Raw genomic sequence first — 18,021 nt, forward strand, 5'->3', positions numbered from 1 at the left:
ATGGTATTGGAAGTTGGTGAGTCGGGAAATGGGGTTCCTGGCAGGTGAAGGCTGTCAGAGGTGCCAGGAGAGCATGGTAGGTTCAGTGCCAGGAGAGCACAGTATGGGTGCTCGGAGAGCACAGTATGGGTGCTCAGAGAGCATAGTATTGGGGCTAGAGAGCTACCCCTTAGTTAGGAGCGCCAGAAGCACGCTCAGGTGAGCCCCGGGGTCGCTGGGTGGCCTCCACCCCCGATTGGAAGCAGGCAAAGAGGCCTAGTGGTAGTCACACTCCCCAGCCAGCGAGTTATGCCTGGCACCACCAAATGGAAAAAGACAAATAAGTGCCTGGCCCAGGTTTAATAGAATGGAACAGTGTGCCAGGTTGGGAAAAATGGGTCATTAAGATCATTCTTGCCATAGCAGGGTTTGTCGCATTGTCGAGAGCAAAAAGTAAATGGTTAGGTTCGATGAACTCTCCTCCGCATCATTCATGTGTGACACCTGGTATGAGTAGTGTTGGTGGGAAAAATTTGTGAGCAAGGGCCAGGCTAGGTAACCCCCCTCCAAGTGCCAGAGAGGCCACCAGTATGTCATGAGCACACACCCACGAACATAATGTTTGAGTAAGAAACACACCATCCTGTCAGAAAAGAAAAGAAAAAAAAAAAGGCAACGTATGAGGAAGACCATTCCAAAACAAGTCCTGCCAAAGCAAGTCAGGCAAGGAAGGTTAGTACACTCCATCTCACCTGGTCTGAGGTCATCACACCCACTTGCGTCCTCAAGAACGCCTCCAACTGCATTTGCTACCATCGATATCACCATGCCACCATTGCTGTGTTACCTGCTGTCCAATGCAGAGCTTGTTGCCTGCTGCTGCTTGTGAGTAGGCCATATGGGCCGAAGCATTTTTGTGGGCCATTGAGGCCAAAGTGCTTTTGTGGGCCGTTACGGCTGAAGATTCATGCCATTTTGTGGGCTCAGTGGGCCGAAGAACTCTTTGTGAGATTAGGCCACTGGGCCAACTGAACTCACCTGGTGAGAGGCCAATAAGGCCACGAAGTGAGGAAACCCTCAGGGGTGAATGGGCAATACTGCCGGGAGGGGGCATGAAGGAGCGAACACCTGAAAGAACTTTGAACCTTTGAATGTTCTGCTCCTATGCAAATATTGGTGTTAAAAGTAAAATTGAATGCCCTCCCGTTCAAATCCATAATTAGAATGTTAAGTAGTGTGCATAGAGTGTGAATTTGTTTGTTCGATTAGTGATCCGACACACGAGGATAGGGACATGCCAATCTTACTGTGACACTTTGGTTTTTGGAGTTAAGTGCTTCCCATGTTGTGGGTTAGAGTAAATGGCAGATCTGTGCTGTTCGTTAGACAGGGCCATTGCCGTGGGCTGCCCCAGATGGAGGCTTTGGAGAGCCTCGGGAGAAAGGTGGGGGTAGTGTTGCGGAAATGGCCCTTGGTGTGTTATTATCCCCCACCGTGTAGCGGAAGGGGGATATTGTTGTCACCCGGGTCGTTCGTCTGTCCGGCTGGCCGGGCGTCAACATTTATAGCTGTGAGTGCGATAACTCATGAACTGTTCGCCATATCGATTTGAAATTTGGGTCACACATGTACCACCTGAAAAGGAAGAACCCTATTGATTTTGGGCATGGCCGACTGGGGCGGCCATCTTGAAAAAAATGTTTTTTGTAATAAATGGAAAAACGCTGATCTGATTTCAATTATTTTTCAATGGTGGGGGATTCCCCATCTCTGATGGGTATATTTAAATATAGGATTAGCCCAGATCCCCCATTAAATGCATGTTTAGCCAGGTTGTTTGGTAAATGGACGTTACATGTGTGTCGGGAGGTGTAACAGGCTGTTTATTGTTCGTACATTGGTGGTGGACCGAGAGGTTCTTCTTATTCCTTCCTCTCTCCGGACAATAGGCCCCGCCCAGCGCTCTGAAGGGGAGTGGCCTAGAGAAGGAAGTTTAACTGAAGGGAGGAGTCAGGGGCTTTGACGCGAGCGAGAGCCAAAGAAAGGCAGTGGTGGATCTGCCGGGAGAGAAACTGAACCTGAGCGTGCCGAGTCTGCCATTTTGGCAGTAAGAGAAACTGCCTGCACGTCGAGTCTGCCATTTTGGCAGTGGGAGAGGGGCCGCCTGCACGTCGAGTCGGGCGATCGACTTTGTGGAGGAGTGGTTTTGGCCGGCGATGCCTCCTCAGCCCAGACCCAGCCTGTGGAGCCCAACACCTCAACTTGGCCTGGTCTGGTGAAGAGGCCAGGCCTGGACTTGTATACTGGACCTTGTGAGAAACCAGCTGAAACCCACCATCGACCTGACGGTCTTGTGCCGTCGACATTACGCGGGGTCAGAACGCGCTGAGGAGGGCGTGCGCAAGTGGTGCCTTGAGAAGAAAGAGTACGACGCCGCCATCTTGCCACGCGGCGTGCTCGAATCCGTGGACCTTGGCTTGTCACGAGCCACATTCATGCCTTTGACACTTTACTCTCGTCCATGAAACATCAACAAGTACTCTGTGTCTTGTCTGCATGTTGTCTAAGGTTTATCCCGCTAGAGTTCCCTTTGAAACCCGTAATCCGTAGCTCCCTAGTTAAGAACGGGTAATAGATTAATTATAGCATTGTCGTGAATGCTTTGCTTGTGTTGTGTTTCCCCGATGTGTCCCTAATAAATCTGGCTGATTCGTATGAAGTTGCTGCTCTGAATTAATTTGTGCCGCGCTGAGGAACGATCCGCTCGATTTGGATAAAAAATAGAAATAAAACAAACAAACAAAAAAAAGGAGCGGGCGTCTCACCCGCCCCGTTTCTGACTCAGCACGATAGCCATTAGGCACGCGGCCGAAGGCGAGGAGGTGGGTGGAGCCTCCGTTGCTTCGGCCCTGAAGCGACGTGGGTGTAGCCTCCGTCGCTTCGGCTCGAAGCTCCAGCCAATGACCAGATGGCGAGGACTACACACGCGCCCTCGTCCAATCGGGAGGCCGCCACGAGTCGGGTGAGGACCCCTCGTCCAATCGGGAGGCGAGTGGTCGGAAAGAGAAGCCCTCCCTCGACCGACAAAAGATAGATGGGACGGCGCGGGGTCGGGAGTGTCTGGTCTGCTGGAGCGTGGAACGCGTATCTCGAGCACGTGTTCTGGTTCGCTTGACATCTCAAGCGCGTGTTCTGGTTTGCTTGACATCTCGAGCGTGTGTTCTGGTTCGCTTGGCATCTCGTCGCTGGCTCGGGTCTCGCCGGTGCTGGAGCCCGGCGCTGCCTCCATACCCGGTGTTTGCAGCGGCATCGAGCTGCGGGTTCAGTCCCGCCGAATCGCCTCGGCCAAACCACACGAGGTGTGTGTGTGTGTGTGTGTGTGTGTGTGTGTGTGTGTGTGTGTGTGTGTGTGTGTGTGTGTGTGTGTGTGTGTGTGTGTGTGCGCTGGCCCGTCTGCAAGTAGGAATTGGATAAGTGCTTTCGCTGGACGTTATTTGCCTTGCTTGAGTCGGTTTAACTCTACTGTTGTGTGTTCCTTCCCCACCCATTGTAAATAAATACCCATGTGTTAAATGTATCAGCTCATTTATGTGTTTTCTTTATTGGTTTAGCAATATGCGTGTTAAATTTGGGGAAGCAGCAAATTGTACATTGGGAACGACGGAAACTCGGGTCACGCACGGAACCGATTCGTCCCGTTCGAGGTCCGTCGAGGGTGTGAATACTCGGTAGCTCGCCACGTTGGTCTCTAAGTATTTTGAAGTTTGGCAAATAACCCTGTCCCACGTGGTGGAATTATTGACGATTCACAGTCCGATAAGGGACCCGTACCCTCGGAGCTTTCCGAAAAGTACGATCTAGATTCCGGGTGTTCGGTAGAGTCGACCCTACTGCTCCACCTAGCAGTCGTGCTCGCAGCCGATACCTGGCCCACAACTATATATCGATTTTTGTAGAGCATAAGATGGTGTGGCATGTATTTTGGGCTGAAGAAGACGCCACCAATATGGCTATGTACGACGCTAAGTGATGCTTTCTTTGATGATCAATAAAGCCTCCAGCTCCTAAATTGTGACTCAACATTGTATTATTACAGTGTATAAGGGTGGTTTGTGTACAAGACTTCAGTAATGCTAAACTTCCAGATTTGTTTTTGTTTTATAACCCCCCCCCCCCCGGAGGGAGGGAGCGGGATATTGTAATCGTCCGGTTTGTGGGGTCGTCTATCTATCTACCCTTATTGTGAGGTTTTCCATCGTTATGTCTGTTTGTCTGTCCAGGCCAGTACTCCGTTAATCGTAGGCCGATTTTGATGAAACTCTGGTGGTAGGTTCATACCATGACCTAGTTGTGCGCATTTGAGAACTGTTGCTATGGACCCCTTGGTTGCCTAGCAACGAGCCTTTGAAATTTTCAAAAAAATATTGAAATTCAAAAATCAAACTATGATCGTTTGTGGGCAACACATTCAGCCTCCTTGACAAAAAAATTCAGCTCGCTCCCATGAAAACTGTCGGAGAAGATAGACTTTGAAGAACCCTGGTCGAAAAAAAAATAAAAAAACCAAGTTCGTTTTATCTCAGAGACTATGAGTCAGACATATATGAAACTGGTATTGTAGGTTCATGGTATGTCCAAGTTATGTGTGAGAAAGAACCGTTGCTATGGACGCTTTTGTTGGCTAGTAACGGCTGAAAAACGACTAAATTCAACTTTATCGACTACCCATGTCTGCCTACTGGCTTGTTTGTCTGTCTTTGTTTGTTTGTTAAGTTGTCGAAGACAACTTCTGTCACTTTGTACAGTTAAGAGTTTGTGTGTGTGTGTGTGTGTGTGTGTGTGTGTGTGTGTGTGTGTGTGTGTGTGTGTGTGTGTGTGTGTGTGTGTGTGTGTGTGTGTGTGTGTGTGTGTGTGTGTGTGTGTGTGTGTGTGTGTGTGTGTGTGTGTCGATTTTCTCAGCGGTCCTTGTGTATATGTCCACGAAACATTTTGACATGAAAGATAATCACCTAAGGACTGAACCTATAAATTTGGGTGAACCTGGATCAAATGATAACGTCACGAAAAATTCACAGTTTCAAAAAATCCCAATCATTTACATGGGACGAAATTTCAAAAAATAATTTCTCCGCCATTTCTTGTTCAATTGCTTAGATATTTAATGTGCTTATGTAGGGTCATAATATCTTTCACCCTGCCATGTTTCAACCGGATCGGATCCAGATTGTGACGTCACAAAATGTTTGAAATTTGCATTGAAAAGCCCATTTACATGACAAAAAAATTCTTAAAATTCGAAAGTTTTCTATTTTTCGCTCAAACTTTTAGGGAATGTAAAACATACGATTGGCCATTAGCTGACTTAATTTGATCAACTTCCGGTTTGTATTCTGGATCCCATCAGCAAAAATGTGTCATAATTTGGCCATTTTTGAAAGCGCGTATCTCCATCAATTTTTGTGATATGTGGCTCAAACTAGGTGAGAATGTAGTTCAAATATTACTCTTTCATGAGATATCCAGGCCTTCGTTGTGACTGTTCCGGTTCAATAGTTCGCCTGAGACCGAAAATTCGTCTATCGCGCTCAGGCGCCAATGGCACTATTCTGCAAACGTGATGTATTATTTTGCAGTGCAGGCCAGTTTTATTAACAATGAAAGGCCCTCCACATCGTACCAATCCATTATGACGTTACCATCACGCAGATGTGTCAATTTTCCGTTTTCAGTAAGAATTTTGCTTGTTTTTATGCGGAGGAGGTGGAGGTGATGATGGAGTTTTTGACTTAAACCATTGACATCACATTCCACATTCGAATGTTGTTCATGATGGCAACTGACTGAACTGTAAATGCTGTTTCTTGTGCTGTATCCGTGTGACTGCAATGAAGTTATAATAAATTTTCAATCAACTTCGACAACTTCCTCACTCCATGAGTGATTCATTTGTCTGTCTGTCTGTCTGTTAGCAACTTTACGGCAAAACGGTTTTAGCAAACACTATCAAATTTAATCCACAGGTGGGCAATGAACCTTGGACGACCCCATTAACTTTTGGGTCCAATTGGATCAAAGGTCAAGGTCACGAAAAGATCAAAATCGTTTTTCGCTCATAACTTCATCAAAAATGGTTTAATTGACTTCAAACTAAGACTAAAATATTCCTTATTCTATTCCTTACAATCAACATTCAGGTTAAGGATGTATTAAATTTAAATTTCATCCCCAAAATAACTTTATACCTTAAATGGGTGGGATTTGTTGTGCCTGGCACCACTTGTTTTATTTATTTATTTATTTTTTTTAAGATCTTTAAAATCATTATTTTATTACAATTCAAGTACAGGAAGGCCTTGCCGTCCATGTGTTTCCCATTTGTGGATTTGCTTTATCGCGATGAATGTATTGAGGCAAGGTTTGTGCATTGCAGGCAGTGCACTCAAATTATCGTGGATTGGCAAACTATTTTCCACATTTTATTCACCTAATTAACATGGGCTGTCAACACGATAACCCCCTCGTACCCCTAAACATCAATATTATCATTATCATCTCCATGGATTCATCGTTATCGTCGCCATCAACATCCCCATCGCATTATTGGATAAAGTTATTATTAAAGGTCAGTTTCATGATCTTAATAACTCAAGAAAAATAAACTTTATTTCATGTTCGTAATAACTCTCTCATTCATAAAAATAAATAGCATAAAAACAATGTACAAACATGTTAATTTTAAAGTTGAAGTCCTGAACCCTATTTTCCGCATTACCCCATAAGTATGCACATCGTGGATTTGCTGTTCATGGTTATTTTCATGAATGTAACTACTGCAAAAGGCAAGACCCACCTGTATATATTTGAACACTGTGTGGGGTATCGTGTTCTATTGACTCTCCAGTCGTCTAGTTTAATGAAGTAGGAATGCATGGGCATATACAGTGGGGAGAACAAGTATTTCATACACTGCCGATTTTGCAGGTTTTCCTACTTACATAGCACGTAGAGATCTGTAATTTTTATCATAGGTACACTTCAACTGTGAAATACTGAATCTAAAACAAAAATCCTGAAAATCACATTATATGATTTTTAAATAATTAATTTGCATTTTATTGCATGAAATCAGTATTCGATCACCTACCAACCAGTAAGAATTCCGGCTCTCACAGACCTGTTAGTTTTGTCTTGAAGAAGCCCTCCCAGTCTCCACTCATTGCCTGTATTAACTGCACCTGTTTGAACTCGTTATCTGCATAAAAGACAGCTGTCCACACTCAATCAGACTCTAACCTCTCCACAATGGACAAGACCAGAGAGCTGTCTGAGGACATCAGGGACAAAATTGTAGACTTGCACAAGGCTGGGATGGGCTACAGGACAATAGGCAAGCAGCTTGGTGAGAAGGCAACAACTGTTGGCGCAATTATGAGAAAATGGAAGAAGTTCAAGATAACAGTCAATCTTCCTCGGTCTGGGGCTCCATGCAAGAGCTCACCTCGTGGAGCCTCAATGATCATGAGAAAGGTGAGGGATCAGCCCAGAACTACACGGCAGGACCTGGTCAATGACCTGAAGAGAGCTGGGATCACAGTATCAAAGAAAACCATAAGTAACACACTACGCCGTCATGGATTAAAATCCTGCAGCGCACGCAAGGTCCCTCTGCTCAAGCCAGCGCATGTCCAGGCCCGTCTGAAGTTTGCCAATGACCATCTGGATGATCCAGAGGAGGAATGGGAGAAGGTCATGTGGTCTGATGAGACCAAAATAGAGCTTTTTGGTTTAAACTCCACTTGCCGTGTTTGGAGGAAGAAGAAGGATGAGTACAAACCCAAGAACACCATCCCAACCGTGAAGCATGGAGGTGTAAACATCATTCTTTGGGGATGCTTTTCTGCAAAGGAGACAGGACGACTGCACCCTATTGAGGGGAGGATGGATGGGGCCATGTATCACAAGATCTTGGCCAACAACCTCCTTCCCTCAACAAGAGCATTGAAGATGGGGCGTGGCTGGGTCTTCCAGCATGACAACGACCCGAAACACAGCCAGGGCAACTAAGGAGTGGCTCCGTAAGAAGCATCTCAAGGTCCTGGAGTGGCCCAGCCAGTCTCCAGACCTGAACCCAATAGAAAATCTTTGGAGGGAGCTGAAAGTCTGTGTTGCCCAGCGACAGCCCCGAAACCTGAAGGATCTGGAGAAGATCTGTACGGAGGAGTGGGCCAAAATCCCTGCTGCAGTCTGTGCAAACCTGGTTAAGAACTATCGAAACATCTGATCTCTGTAATTGCAAACAAAGGTTTCTGTACCAAATATTAAGTTCTGTTTTTCTGATTTATCAAATACTTATTTCATGCAATAAAATGCAAATTAATTATTTTAAAATCATACAACGTGATTTTCAGGATTTTGTTTTAGATTCCGTCTTTCACAGTTGAAGTGTACCTATGATAAAAATTACAGACTTCAACGTGCTTTGTAAGTGGGAAAACCTGCAAAATCGGCAGTGTATCAAATACTTGTTCTCCCCACTGTATGTGCAAGTTAGCTTGTTATTATTTCGTTTTTTTGCTTAAAATATTTTTAAAAATTGTTGTCCCACTTCTTATGGCAGTAAAAGTTACAGCCATAATTTGTTTTTGGAAATGCTAAGTTTTTATTTGATTTATTTATTTATTTTTGTTGAATTTTGAAGAAAAATAAGTCTGGTTAGACCAGGGTGTCACCATTGAGGCATTGCCCATCAAGTAGCAGGAATCATTTTTAATCGATCAAATGGGTCAATCAATTTTGTTTCTGCACATCGCACTAATATAACAAAGTTACGCATTGTGCTTGTGTATCGGCAGATACTGTATATCATTTGACTACACAGTACTGCTTTCACCTCTTTTCCTAAATGTTGCGCTGATGTGTTGACTAATTTTTGGAATCAGAAAATATGGCAATCTTTATTATTTTTGAGTTTTTTTTTAATGGTAATAAGCACCAACCATATAACAATCATTGCTGCCCTTATGGTTCTTTGGATCAAAGAAACTTGTAGTGGCAAAGCTCATAGGAGTTCTCCAAATAAATGAAATCGCTGTTACAGCTGAGAAATACGGTTTTTGCACAACACAAGGTGACCCTGCAACCTGAACGTTTTTCAAAATCTTTCATGACCTTATGATAGTACAATCCCCTCGACCCTCCTTGTTTCTTGTCCCCTCCCAAAGCAAAAACCCTGGCCTCGCACCCGCCATTGATTATTTATCAATATCGATATCCAAGATGAAAGTTGTTGCTTGCTATCTCAAATTGTAAAGCAAATTTCCTGAAAACTCCTTTCCAACAAACAATGTATAGAGCCTGTCATGCTGTTGTCGAAATGGGGATCGTGGCTGTTGATTTGCATGAAAGGTGAAGAAGAATTAAAATATCGTATTGATTGAGAGCAGGATAATTATTTTGAGCAAACCTTTAATATCTCCATTACAAATTTCCTCAAAGTTTTTCCAACTGTTCCTCTGTCCTTGTCATTGGGTTTATAAAGAAATTTTATCAATATTCTGCATAGATGATTGGCCTTCAATTTAATTTATTGAAAAACAGGAAAAAGATGATGGACTGAAAAATCTGCTGTGCAATGTCCAGAAAGGTGCGAAATTCCTCGTTCTCAGCCGATTTGGAGGAGGGTTGTTGATTTTGGTTATTATTATTATTATATTATGATCATTATTATTAATATTTTTAATCAAAGTGAAAATGTCATTCAGGGCAAATACACAAATGGTGTGTGATGTAACAAAGTGTTTTTAAATGCTTATGCTGAATCTTGAGCTTCCAAAGGAAGCACATGCTCATTTTGTGTGTAGCTGTAATAATAATAATAATAATTATTGTTATTATTGGGCTGGCAGGATGGTTTGGAGGAATGCACACATGCCTCTGAAGCTGTCTCGCTTGGGGTTGAATGTTGATTCAGCTATGAACTGCCATCCTGATGTTTCACAGACAGGGTGATTCATCAATGTATATGCCGTCCCTTGGATGGATGTTAAACTGTTGTCCCGTCTGTCTGCATTAGTTGGTGTCCTTTGTGTGTCCTTGCACAGTGTCCTTTGCGAAGAGTTGGTGAGTTATTGCCGGCACCATTAACAAATTACGAATTCTTGCCCTAACTACTGCTGGGAGAGGGATGGCAAACCACCCACCACAACCCTTGCCAAGAAACTGCTTCGGCAGCACTGATGCTCTGTAACATCAGAATATTATTATTATTATTACTATTACGTGGCCGTACGTACATAAAAATAAAAATAAACTTTCAAACCGTGTGCCAGAAACAACAACCACACAGGCCGTCCGTTCCTTCGCTCTCGCGTGGACGTACCTGTGTGGCCGTACGTGCAAACCAAACCCCCTCCCCCCAAAAAAAAACTTTCAAACAACCACAGGCCGTTCCTTCGCTCTCGTAAACGACGACTGGATTGGGGCATTGTGTTTATCTATAAATGCGCATAAGAAATCGAGAAATTATTAGAATACAGTAAGTCATCACTATCCGGAAGTCCGTACGTTGTAACCCGTAATGGGGAACGTGGCTGAGGATCTCTTCCCCAACGGCCATGCCGACGCAGCAACGTGTCCTGTTATTGGTTGGTAAATAAATGGCCATAACTTGGGAAGCACTTGTCCAATTAATATCAAACCTTGAAAAGGCACAAACTCAGGTCCCCAGCAATATACCTTGCAAGTTTCAATTAAATCGGAGCAGTGGTTGTCGAGAAACAGCGGACACACACACACACACACACACACACACACACACACACACACACACACACACACACACACACACACACACACACACACACACACACACATTGCTGGAATTGTAGATAGATTATTATGGGCGACTGCCATTCCCATGTGACATACAAACAACCTGGGAACTTGAATTTGTTTATAGTGTCAGGGTGGATGAACCATATAGCAAACAGTGTAAACTGGTGGTTAGGGATATCTGAGAGGACCAGACCACTTGCTGATCAGTTTCGGCGGGAATTTGTAATCTGTCTCGTCTGTCGGCAATGATTCGTCTACTCTTTATGAAAGACGCAGTGGGGTCTTTAATGTGCACAAACAACCAATGCCGGTCCTCCGGCTTAACATCTCTCTGACAGATGACACAGCCTCTGATGCATCGCCTTGCATGCAAATAAAGATAACAGTTTATACCTGGGTCGAGATTCGAACCCTGGCGAGAAGGGGGTGCACATAACTCATGGGCATAGGCTATCCTGCAAGCCCTATCATAATACTGTCGTGCAGCTTGTTAATTTTGCGCAATGACAGCGTTGAGATATTCAGTTGCTTTATAAAATAAATAAAAGTATTTAAATGGAGTTGCAAATTCAGCTTTTATAATCGCATATTTTTTAATCGTGTTTTCATTTTCAACCTCGTGTCGCTGCTGGCGTAATTGTATTTCAAAAAGCATAACGGGCCGTTTAAACATTTAATGTTTTGCTTGCCTTGTAATGGCCTAAAGGGATCTTTAAACTTCCTCATGCTAATTCAATCCATGTCCTTTAGTTGTCTGTTTAGTAATGTTTTGTTCTTTGGTAATTCAGTGAGGAGAAAGGAAATTTGATCAATCGTTAATTATAATCGGATTTAGTGCAACCTTAATTAAACAGTTTAAGGAATGTCTTATTTCCAACCCCCTCCCCTTCCAATGTTTTTTTATTTTTATTTTTTTTTTTGGTTTGTGTTCGTACTTCCGACAAGCTTTATCGTCTTTATTTCATTTGTTTTGTACGCTCTCCTGCCATTCCTCAATATAATGGTGACTGATTCTCCACCCTCCCCCTTTCATCCTCAGGCATGGAAGTTCAGCACTGCGATCTCTCCCGTCCGTACCTGGACATTTTCTCCGGTCCCAAGCATGGCACAGCACTTGGCTAAATGTCCATATTACATCCTGGCACCACCCAGTCCAACCACTCGCGTCTCTTGCGTAGGCTTTGCAGGCAAGAGCGCCGCCTGGCCCAGACGCAAGATTACACTATCTGGCCGTGCGGTATCTCCCGTGTTTGGATCACAGCACGATTGCCATTAGCATATGTGCAACATATCCTCGGCATTTTGGTTATCACCTCGGGTAAGAAGTCTGTGCATTTGACTGCTGTTCGAAGGGGTAAGGGATATGGTTTGAGTTCAGGTCTGTTGGGGTTTGTTTGAGGATGAACGGCCAGTGTATTGCTTTGTTAGTTTACTCACTCGATTTTCTGAGATCGTTTTGGCCACACTTACTCACCCATGAGGACTCTGTGGGTTAAGCAGTTCTGAATGACAGCTCTACCTCAGAGTCCAGCGGAGCTCCAAGAAAAATCGTTGTCTTTTTTTTTTTTCTCTTATTGCAATCAAGTGTCTTTCCCCTCCCTGCTCCCTGCCCCTTTCCTCAATTCTCACACTCTACAACCACTGATGAGATACTTGACTCCATACATTTTTTGATTATATTCAACACCTGCGTGATGTTTGCCAGAGTATCCTGTCAATTCTATTGACTGCCATCCTTGTGATGGGAAGCTGGGAAATGATTCTGTTTTGTTCCTAAATGTTCACCTGTCACCATAAGCACTTTTTTTTTTCTTCATTATTGTTCAAAAAAAATTGTATAATATAATAAACAGCCTACACAGTGTATAAATACACTTATTTACGTTTCCCATCGACAATTTTCATGATGCAATGTTACATTTTCAGAAACCTCTGTGCAATAAGAAGCAGGTGTTGTAAAGAACCATCTACATATCATGCATGCAGTTTGGGGCCAGGAACAAGTGTAGGAGTGTAATCAAGGATTCCAATATTTTCGCATGCTCATGCTGGGTATCGAGATGGCTCTTCACGCCTCTCTTGACTCGAGATCTTCACTACAAGAGGAAAATGTATGGTGTCTTCTTCAATTACTTTCACCATTGTGCATTGCTGTGGTTAGTACTGTCTTAAATAAAAATTAATACTAATTTACTTTTTCATCTAGGATTTGTTAAATTTAGCTGAGGTGCAAATGTAAATGAAGATGAAGGTTGGGGAGAAGAAAAGTATTGCCATATTGGAGCCCTGAGACTATATGCATTGACCAAACGGTGTTCTACTTTAGGTATCTAAATCAAAGCTGGTCATGTTAAAAAAAAAGAAAGAAAAAAAAAAAGGACCTTGGACCTTCATCAGGTGTAGGATTGGATCGAAATTTGTTCGTTTTATTTATTTACTTATTCATTTATTTCTTTATTCGTTCATTCTTTAGGATGACATGAGATTCACATGATTTGTAAATGTACAAGTGATTTTTATTTTTATTTTTTAAAAACTCGGCTGCTTGGGTTGTGAAGCGTGAAGCCTCTTGACCCAAAATGATGCCAGCTATGGGAAAGGTATTCATGAATAATGGCACTGTTTGTCAGAGTTTGGAAAAGATGTGTGTGATTGTGGAATATCTGTTGTTGAAATACAGCTTGTTAAATAAGTATGGATAGGTTAATCTATATATATATATATATATATATATATATATATATATATATATATATATATATATATATATATATATATATATATATATTGTTGCGGGCTGGGCATCGAGTGAGAAGACCACTTGGGGGGGGGGGGGGGGAGCTATCTTGGGTTCCCACCAGACTCCCCGGAATTGCAGGCCGTCACACACGGATAATTCCGTGACGCGGCGGGTCATCAACCGACCGTGAACATCAATAACTCAACCACATGACCTCGCGTCCTCCATCTATGGGTTAACCGGGTTACCTAATTAATCACGTGACCTAATTACCGGGGGACACGCCCTTGGTATGCCTTGTCCTAACCGGATCACTTTACCGGATCAGATGCAGCTGAGTGACACTGCCATGGACGTACCGGCTAAAACGAACGGATCGTTGGAAATCAAGTCCTGGCTAAGTTAGGATACGGACCATGCTGGATCAATCAAACAATAGACAAAAACGAGCTGGGAACATTTCCACAAAGGATTTATTGATAGGCAGGTGAGGAAAACGGTGTGGCACAGTGAATATTGTTTATTGTTTTGTGTAGCAGGAATAGGAAGAAATGAAATGTGAAAGGTGAAAGGTGCGGCAATAAACAAGCAACTTACAAAAGCAGACACAGTGCAGAGTTATCCCAATATAATTATTGTACAATCTTAACTTAAGCGAGGACAGGCACACACACACACACACACACACACACACACACACACACACACACACACACACACACACACACACACACACACACACACACACACACACACACACACACACACACACACACACACACACACACGAAGAGAAAAAGGGGAGAGGAGATGAGACTAACGGTCTTTCAATACCTTGCACGATTGCCCGACCGCGCCACCAATACGTTTTCGGGAGGATGCTCCGCTGGGCGATTCCTCCCTGACAGCTGGCGCGTTGTCTGCTGCTTCGTGGCACTTCGAGCCGCTAAGCGTCGATCCAGGGAGATGGCGTGCCCGACAAGTGTGAAGGAAGGACTTTGGGTGGAGTCAGAAAGTGGAGTCCGGAGCAATGGGCGGATGGGTGGAGTCAGCGGCAAGGAGGTGATGAAGGGGCGGAGTCAGAAATCGGTGGATCAGCAGATGAACGCTCAGCAGGAAAGACAACCACGACTGACCACGGAAAGCCAGCCCCATGACCCGTCCTTTTATAAATCCTGTGGTGCGGGCGAGGGTGACGACCTGATGCGGTGTCGTCATCCGAATCGAGCGCTCTGATTGGGCCCCAGCCAGCACTCGGGCCGGCCGCCATGACCGGAAGCATCTCCACTTTACTTCCGGCCGGATGGTTCCAAGCTGCGGAATCGTCTCGCTCCAAGCACCGTGACACAAATCTTCCTGCACTGAACTCCTGGGCTATCCACGGCAAATGGCGGTCAGCGCTGGTCAATGCGCTGCCTGTCTGCAAGCCATGCGGCCTGAGCCGTACAGTGCAGCTCTGCCTGTCTGCACCTCGCCGGCGGAGAGGCGAGAGGACGTTCGCCGTCTGCCGGAGACACCCGTGGTCGCGATGGTCAGCGAAGACTGACGGTAAGATGCTATGGTAACACATGCGCAGACCCGAACACGATGTGTGCCACTTGTGCCCTGCTCTGTGTGCGATAATAAATTATCCTGGGACTGTAAGTGGGTCCGCCGCCATTAAGCACCTTGCCATTTATCAAAGGCGGTGTTGTGTGCATGGTGCTAGCCCTGATCTGTGTCAGGGAATTGAGGGAAAGGATTGGATGCAATTATTAGATGGAGATTCGGATTGAATAAGAGTGCGCTGCGTGCATACTGTGATTTGTTAGCACTTGGTGTGCCGCTCTGTCTATTTCCTCGGCGCGCCGTTCCTGCAGCGGGCCGTTTGATTCGTTATCTTTCTGGTCTCGGCATGGCATTCCTGCAGCGACGCGGTCGTGTTGATTACTCTTCTAGTCGCCTGAACAGTGGGTGGGGGGTTGTCGCTGTGGGGCACGCGCTCCGTGCAGCGTGAGCGGTTGTTCTTTTATTCATATTTCTTCTGCGAGGGCGAATTTGTATGGGAAGTGTGCGGCCATGTTTTTTTTTTACAAATGGGTGTCCGTGCGTAATGCCTGCTGGCTTTCGCGATGACCCATGTTCCACAGGACAGGTGCGCGGTTGCTGTTTTACCGATGGGTGTCCGAGCGTAGCGCCTGTGAGGGGAAGCTTGGGAGGGGGTGAAGATTGCTTTGAAGATGGAGGCAGCAGCTGAATGGAGAGGGAGGGAGACTATGAGAGCAGGCATGGTGATGGAGAAGGGAGGGTGGGGAGTGGGAGAGGATGAGACTGGGTTGTGGAATGGTGGAGGTGGGTGGGGGGCAGAACAAGATTTGATGGGATGGGAAGAGGTGGAGATGTGATGAGAGGAAAGAGAGAGTGTGTTAGAGATATTGAGCAGTGTGCTGAATGAGTGAGACACATTAATTTTGAAAACCATACAGTTTTGGATATAAGAGGCAGAACTGTTAGTAAGGCAGAGGACAGTGGAGAGATGCTGGGATGGAGGGCAAGATGGGAGGGGTAAGGAGAGGGTATAACAGGGAAGGACTTAGGAGGAGGTAGATTTAAGGAGGTGGAATGAATTTGCCCTGAAGTAAAAAAAATTAAAAAATAAAAAAAACGATTAATAATGGAAGATGAACAAGTATTGCAAAATGGGATTTTTTTTAAAAAAATTTGTAGGTCAGTCATTTGTTTAAATATCTTGGAAGATGGAGGGAGTACAGAATAATTGACAGTGGAGAAAGGAAGCATTGTAACAGATGGAATTTTTAGACATGGGTTGAAAGAAAGGTCGAATTGAACACAGGATTTTGATGATGAACCAGGTGAAGAGGGTAAGTTGAAGCATTGTAAGAGACCGGTTTTTTTGTTTGTTTGTTTGTTCATTTGTTTTTGAAGAGGTGGGAAGAGTAATGGAAAAGTTTGAAAAAAAGGTCATGAAGGTGTATGGTGAAAACCTTCATGATCAGAGTAGGATTGGTGGGGAAGAGGGAGGAGAAGGGAAAAGAAGTTGGTCAGGAAGTCGTGTGGTTCCATGGGGTATAAGGTGAGAATGGGAACGGTATTTATTTTTTTTTTATTTTAAGATGTGAAACAGCGGGTATAGTTGGGAGGGATAGAAGGAGGCTGGAAGGAAAAGTGTAGAAAATTAAAAATGATGGTAATAATGAGAAAATGCAAATAAACACGATCGTGTACATAGACGGGAAGCTCGTGTACATAGGCCTCGGGGAAACCCAATATGACGAGACCGATGAAAGCTCACCAAATAGCACAAATTTTGAAGCAAAACTGGACTAGGAATACACAGTAAACACGGTGGCAACAAACAATGACCAGAAGCTTATCTTTGAGAGAACCAACAGAGACCACTGGAGAGAACCAACCATCACCTGAACTTTTGAAATCATTTCCTTGTGTTTCAAAAATCTACATAAAATTACTATCAAGACTTATAATTATTACATTTTATTTGCAATGTTTTGTGAATTGTAATTTATTCAATGTGAATTTTTATTATTATTATAATTTATTTTATTTTATTTATTGTGTCCTTGTTTCAAACGTGAGGTATATCATAAATCCTGTACATATGTTACGTTCACGGAGGGTGGGGCGTGGTCAGAAGTAGAAATAAAGCCTTGGCCCATTTCACATTCGCAATAAGGATTTTGTTTGGTACCATTCCCCTGTATTCGGCTTCTGTTTCATGTGAAGTCACCCTTCATACCGCCATTAGGGGGATGGTGCTGTTCGTTTTGGTGGATAGATGGGTTAAGGGCGTCTCATCCTGTGTTCCCCCTCATGTGAAACTGTTTGGGATCTGGGCTGCATCAGTGGTGTCATGGAGTCTCGTGGAACTTAACATCGGCATTGCTGATTGGCTCGATCTCAGGTTTGTGTTGGGATTGTAACAGTGCGCTAAGTGATCTTTGCTGTAAGAATGGTGTTTGGACATTGGCCCCCTCAGTCAAGTAACGCTGGTCCTGCCTGAGAGGTATGGAAGCTGGATGGGGCAAGAGTCGGTGATAAAAGGTTTGCAAACGTGAGGTCTCTCATACTCATCTTCCCCTGTTCTGCTGCTCTGGTGGAGCAAACGCCGGCCCCAATCTCAGTGGTGGGAAGAAAATGACGCCCAACTACTTGCCAGCAGTGTCCTGTCCACAGTGCAAGGACACTGTCTTTGAACACCCAGCCCTGTTTTTCATGAATAAATATTATGCATTTGGCATCTAGTTATTTGGATCAAACTCTGTCCATGTGTCGTTATTATCTGTCTGTCTTCGTATTGACATTCACCAAATTTGTTGTCCTTTGGAAATAAAGCTTTCTTGTATTTTGTGAGGTCACGTGCCTGCCTAGCATCTCCATGCTCATGGATTTCCTAGTAGGGGGATCTAAATTAATTAAAGGGAGTAGGATTAACTTGATCCCATCATTGT

The 18,021-nt window shown here is 44.3% G+C and overlaps 1 protein-coding gene across 4 annotated transcripts in view; it reads left to right on the plus strand.

The window, feature by feature from the left end:
- The window catches only part of LOC147034247 (F-box only protein 40-like), a 50,509-nt gene extending 37,823 nt beyond the window's left edge, over positions 1-12,686 (plus strand). For all 4 annotated transcript variants that reach the window (XM_085879328.1, XM_085879319.1, XM_085879308.1 and 1 more), the window contains one exon: positions 11,852-12,686. In XM_085879328.1, coding sequence (XP_085735454.1) covers positions 11,852-12,088 — 237 coding nt within the window. In that variant the 3' untranslated portion in view covers positions 12,089-12,686. The remainder of the gene's footprint in view (positions 1-11,851) is intronic.
- The last annotated feature ends 5,335 nt before the right edge of the window (positions 12,687-18,021 follow it).

Source organism: Eptatretus burgeri, chromosome 1 (genome assembly GCF_056783735.1).
Source record: "Eptatretus burgeri isolate ZD-2024b chromosome 1, Ebu_testis_v1, whole genome shotgun sequence".
Lineage (NCBI taxonomy): Eukaryota > Metazoa > Chordata > Myxini > Myxiniformes > Myxinidae > Eptatretus > Eptatretus burgeri.